Source organism: Brassica napus, unplaced genomic scaffold, assembly GCF_020379485.1.
Source record: "Brassica napus cultivar Da-Ae unplaced genomic scaffold, Da-Ae ScsIHWf_1176;HRSCAF=1685, whole genome shotgun sequence".
Classification (NCBI taxonomy): domain Eukaryota; kingdom Viridiplantae; phylum Streptophyta; class Magnoliopsida; order Brassicales; family Brassicaceae; genus Brassica; species Brassica napus.
Window position 1 is genome coordinate 56,386 of NW_026014598.1, and position 6,000 is coordinate 62,385.

The following is a 6,000-nucleotide window of genomic DNA, read 5'->3' on the forward strand; positions in this document are numbered from 1 at the left end:
GTTTATGTCGGATCTAACTTTTTCTTCATAATAGAAAAATTAACTCATAGACAATCTGAGTCCAATACAAAAAAACAATGAAAATATCTAATTGTATGAAAACGTGTTACTGTAAAAAGATTTGAGTCTCAATGATTGTCCACTGCATCATCTCTAGAACTATCATGGACATATATATAGATTAAAAACTCTCTTAGGTACACAAGAAAAAAAAATTGGTATCAAATATTAGTTGGGAACTTATTTAAGAGCATTAATAGAAGACAAGGAAGATAAGCTCATCAATGTTTAAGGACCCTCGTGTGTATGCGACTCACATGCGAAGGTCTTCACAGACTTCACTATCTTCACTTTATGCCTATCCTTTTCTAGAAACATTTCTCCACATAACATTGATCCCATAAATTGCAAAATCCATAAACGGGCTTGTACTGAAATTAGGCCCAAATAGTTTTTTTCAAAGAAGATCAAATCCGCCTCTCTTTTAGGGTTCTTGGTGGGCACAAAAAGCATGAGTTACATGCAGAAATTTGTTCCATAGGAGAGATTTATCATTCAAACTTTAGGTTACTGCTTTAGATGAGAAGAGAAAGAGACTTTTTCTTTGAAAGAGAGACTATTTGTTGTACAAATATGCTAGATAACCAATGATATAATAGTTTCTATTTTATTATTGATTAAATTGTGGTTAGGTAAACAATTAATGATGTTTTTGTTTAGAAATTAAATGTTTTTTAATCTATGTGCACAATCCTAAAGCGTCATATATAAAATACGGAGGAAGTATGTTTCATGTTTGCAATAAGTTTTCAGAATAGGAAATTTTGAAAGTAACAGCTTTGCGGAGGACAAGGCTACTGAGAAATTAAAACAACATATTGTCATTAATGTTAATAATAATGGCTTTGCTCGAACATTCTAGATAGACATATTACATACATATATTTACTTTAATTTATAAATATTTTGTTTGGTTTAAAGGAATAAGTTATCAAGCAAACTATGAGGAGCCACCAAACACTAAGATATCATCCTTTCAGTTTATTGTCATCAAAGATGGTATTTATGCTGTCAACCTACTATAATTCGAATTTCTTCTTTTCCAAACTAATGTGTAACATAACCATAGAAAATAAGCAACCAATTTCATTTGATGGTCTAGCTCCCACTTTACGATGTCTTTCACAACACGATTTGGCATTGTGAGTCATCACACCACATCTAAATACATAAGATAAACCCAAACTAAGTTTATGATGTCAAACGGAATACTAAAAAAAAACTATAAACATGAGTACATGTGCTTAACTTGTACATAGCAAAGCAAACTTTTAAAGACATTTTACTCTTGTACATAGCAAAACAAACTCTTAAAAACCTTTTATTTAGCATGCTTAGGTGCATGATTCTTGTCATGATAGCTAATTTCTCCAATCGAATTCCAAACAAGAAACTACAATACCTACAATTGAGAAAACATTAAAGATTTACAAGGAAAGGAACATGCACTAACACAAAGAGAAAGAAAACAAAACTTGATCCAATGGTATTTTGAATATGACAAAGAGAAAGAAAGAAATATGACAAAGAGAAAGGAAAAACAAAACTTGATCATGTGATATTCTGAATAAGTTAAAACTCTCTCGGCTTGATGTATCTTCGCTCCACGATCATACCAACACCACTTCTTCAGGTGAACTCTCTCCACAAAAAGAAAGAGTAGGAAGATGATGAATCTCTTCTAACGGATATTTATAAACGAGAGAGCTAAAATCAAATTGAGCAACTATATTAAGCAGATTGAATACTCAAAACAAGAAACATCACCAACACGTTGCTTACTTTGCACAAGCTCCGTTTCTAAACTTTTTTGCGTGGTGGATCTTCGCTTCGCGGTCGTACCACCTCCACTTCTCCTCGCGATCTTTCTCGTCACCACTACAATCCGCTGCAAAAAAAAAGTTATGATAGAAACACAAATCTTGTTCCGTAAGTATTAAACGAAACGCTAAGCAAACTAATTACTTTTTTCTTTCAGATTTCTCCGTTGATGATTTCATCGTTTTCGATCGTCGCTTCAGAACTCACAAACCCTAGCACCTTTCCTTGCTTGCAGAGAAAGTAAAGTAGATGATCACTTCGCTTGTAACAACGGCTCTTTATAACAAAAAAAAAGAGGTTAAAAAAATTCAACGGCTATAATTAGTCTTTTTTTTTCAAACATAATTTTTATAATTCATTTACTGATATTATGTGCCATTTCTTAGTCTACGTACAATTCATTCTCCATATTTGGTTTTCCAATGATAAAAGTGGGACTTTTCTATTAAAAACAATTTCTTTATTAAATAAATAAAAACAAAATTATTTATAATAATTCGGTAACCTTTAGAAAATCTTTAACAAGATTAATATGAAACCTGAAAACAAAAAACAAGATAAATATGATTTCAAAAAATTAATAAAATTATAAGATTTTTATAATTTGTCTAAAACACAAATTTGTTTACTCTTAACTTGTAAAGACTACTGAACTTGAAAAAAAAAATTGTTTCTTTTTTACATTTCACACGTTGCATGGGCCTTGTTTTAAGATATGTTGCATGTACTTGTAACCAGTTTTTGGGTAGGGCTTGCAAAAAAAAAACCTTGAATCCGAAGAAATAAACAGAATCCGATCCAAAAAGTAGTATTGAATCAGAATCAAAATTGTTCAGATATCTGAACGAGTTCAAAATTTTATTATCAAGAGAACCGAAACCAAACTCGATCTGAACCGAAATACTTCGGGCACCCGAATATATCCAAAATTGATTTACATACTTAAATATATTAAATATTTTTAGATTTAATATATATAAATATATTAAATATATAAGATGATTTGAAGTTGTTCAAAATATTTGAATATTTAAAAATATATACAAATAGTGCAAAGTAAATGTCTAAAATTACTAAACAAAACTCAGAACACAAAAAAAATATTTGAAAATATCTGTTGATTTTCTATCCAAATATTCAAGTCAAACCAATTTATATGTTAAACTTAAGTATTTGGTCAATCCTCTCAAATAGACCTTTTTAATTTTTTGTCACAAAAATAGCATTTCAAAAATAAAATGACCAAAATAGCTTTTTTTTTATTTTTAAAATTTTAATTTTAGTTCTTTTATTTTTAAAATTTTGAACTCATCCCAAAACCCAACCCCTTAACTCTAAATCCTAAGTCTTAAATTAATTAACCCTAAGGGTATAAATGCATATTTACTCTTCAATTAAACCTCTTTTGGTCGTTTTTCTCCTTGGAAATCTATTTTTGTGAAAATAAACTAAAAAGTCTGTCTAAGGGAATTTCTCTAAGTATTTTGGCATATATTTTTTTCGAATTTATATGTAATATATTTTTTTATTTTTAGATTTTGAAAAATTTAAAGTATATATAAATTTAAAATTTAAAAAATAATGTAATCGGATTATCCGAACCCGAATTAAAATTAATAAATATCCGAATTTGACTGTAATTTTTAATCCGAAACCCGAATAAAACCTAAATCCGAACGCCCATCCCTAGTAAAAAAAACAGAGTCAGCCTTGTTTTCAGCCTTCAAGACTTTGGATTTAGATCCTTGATCACATCCTCCATATCAGAAACAGTAGAGTATAACAGATTTTGCTTTTCTATACTTGCATCAACGGCTGTAAATGCATGTTCTAGTTGAAGATCTGAGTCCCTCAAGTGTGTCACAACCGATGATAACTTTTCTAGAGTGTCTTGGAGCTCCTTTATGCTTTCGTCTAGCTTTTGGTATTTGGATTCTGCTTCCTCAGCCCGTGCTTCAGTATTGGCTAATCAAGCTTGTGCAAGGCATATATATACATGTAGGTTTCCAAACATCTTCTTTGACATTCCTTTAAAGACTTCCGAAGCGTTCTCTTGGCCAAAGATATATCAAGGCATATATATTCATGTAAGGCATATACATTCATGTAGCCCCACAGTTTGTTTGCATATTGATCTTAGCGCTCAGATCAGCAGACGTTTCATCTGCTGCATTTTTTGCTTTGTATGAATATGAGAATCAGAGCAAGAATGTTGAATTGGCTTAGTTAAGTAAAATAAGAGTTGCAAAGTCAAAACTTCCCCAATCAAAAGGTCCAAAACCAAGGGGGTAACAGATCACTAGGTACAGAGAAACATCAGTTAAGGTCATCAAAAACAAGCAAAACTTAGGGAACAGACGCATTGTAACGTTAAGAATAGACTTGAAAATTGAGCAAACAAACTGTGGGGGGGAGGAATGGCTTCCCCCAAGTCACGTTTACTGTCATCATTTGTTGTCTTCAGATTTGAGCAAAGGACTTGGTGACGACATAACAGTCTCTAGGCTCGATGTTGATGTAATAGTCTGGAATGGTATCTGTGATCTCAAACCCAAACTTCTTGTAGAACTTGATCGCAGCTTCGTTGTTCGTCTGAACATGCAAGTATATCTCAGACACATTTTGCTTGGTGCACATGTCAAGAACATGATTCAATAGCTTTGAACCTAAAGAAAAAAAAAAACAAGTTATTGAAATAAAGTTTCGCTATAGAAAAGAATGAAACTCTATTTATGAACATGATTCAATAGATTTATGACTTACCAATGCCAATGCCACGGTAGGGTGCAAGAACACCAAGAGTCATTATATACACTCTCATGGTCCCTCCTTTCGTCTCCAGCCGACAAGCAATAGCTCCAACACATATGTCACTGTAATAAGCTGAGAAGAAGCAAAAAAAAAAACATCAATAGAGACAAGAGATGCAACTGAATTGGCCAAATCACATAACAGCTCATAAGTAACAACTGTTTAAAAAAGAAGGCAACCAGATTAAATTGAAAAGGCATCTCTTTTATAGAATCTTCTAACTTGTCTACCAAAGCCTAATCACATAACAGCTCATCACTCCCAAAGCAACTAACTCTATTCTATTAAAGGGAAGAGAACATTGATCCATAAAGACAGAAGACGAACCGAGCTTAGTGAATTCGCCGGATGAGATTGCGTCAGCGTAGTACTTGTCGTTGTAGCGAACAGGGAACAGAACAGTGTTGAGTTTCTTCAGCTGCATCATGTTTTTGTCTCTGACTCCATCTAGCGATACGCTGGCTTCTCTCCCAGTTCCCATCGCCGACGCCGGTTGCTCGGAGAATCTAGTAAACTATAGTACGGCGAGAACGAAGGGGAGACAGATCCGGCGTTGTAAGGACAAAGAAGGAAACAAAAAGTTGAAGGGAGGCTTTTATATAGGAGACTCTGTTCAGTAACGCTATTGGGGGTCTAATAGATACTGGGCCTCAACTAAGCCCACACATCTCCAACCTTCTCTATCTTAGAGAGTTCACTATTGCCATACTTTAAATTGAGGGTGGAAAATAAGAGGGGAGTGTGATCTTCTACTTCTTAGATTGAAATTTGAAATTTGAAATTAGAGGATAATTTTGGCCAAAAAAAAAGAAATTAGGAGTTAAATAAAATTGCGTCTGCCGGGAGTCGAACCCGGGTCTATTGCTTGGAAGGCAATTATCCTAACCGTTGGACTACAGACGCTTTTGTTTGGTGTTTTTATTTAACTTTTTTTGTCGTGATACTGTTCCGCAAAGACGTCCCTGTCTCATCTTTGGTATTTGCCATAAGATGCACTTTTGAGACTGTAGATTTTTTGGGAGATGCATGAATGACATAAGATAACACTTTTGGCAGGTATGTACTTGACAAATCCATTAAACTTTTTATTATATTCTTTTTCATGCAGTACGAGTAAAATAGCATATTTTGGGATAACGTATCATGTAAGAATATCATTTTATCATACTTATTTTACTTGGCCGTTCACAAGAAAACTATAGAGAAGTGGATAACATAGGAGCGACAACGTTGTGTTCCTGCATGTTTAGTATAATGCTTTGAAAATGTTGAGTATTATTGGGTACAAAGAAATACGGGTGGACATTG

The 6,000-nt window shown here is 33.1% G+C and overlaps 1 protein-coding gene and 1 non-coding gene across 2 annotated transcripts; both read right to left on the bottom strand.

The window, feature by feature from the left end:
* Positions 1–4,079: 4,079 nt before the first annotated feature.
* Positions 4,080–5,274, bottom strand: LOC125596310 (N-alpha-acetyltransferase 50-like). The gene is made up of 3 exons (XM_048771502.1): positions 5,020–5,274; positions 4,645–4,764; positions 4,080–4,547 (listed from the first exon to the last, which is right to left on the bottom strand). Exons 1-3 carry the CDS (start codon positions 5,171–5,173, stop codon positions 4,342–4,344), a joined length of 480 nt encoding a protein of 159 aa, XP_048627459.1. The 5' UTR covers positions 5,174–5,274; the 3' UTR covers positions 4,080–4,341.
* Positions 5,275–5,523: 249 nt separating this feature from the next.
* On the bottom strand, positions 5,524–5,595 carry TRNAG-UCC. The gene has a single exon. It is a non-coding gene; the product is annotated as a tRNA-Gly (tRNA).
* Between the last annotated feature and the right edge of the window lie 405 nt (positions 5,596–6,000).

Bases quoted from the DNA above. Each gene is read 5' to 3' on its own strand.
- LOC125596310 (XM_048771502.1), bottom strand. From the start codon at position 5,173: ATGGGAACTGGGAGAGAAGCCAGCGTATCGCTAGATGGAGTCAGAGAC. The intron at 4,765-5,019 runs GTTCGTCTTCTG...GCTTCTTCTCAG, and splicing joins CGGCGAATTCACTAAGCTCG to CTTATTACAGTGACATATGT. The intron at 4,548-4,644 runs GTAAGTCATAAA...TTTTTTCTTTAG, and splicing joins CTACCGTGGCATTGGCATTG to GTTCAAAGCTATTGAATCAT.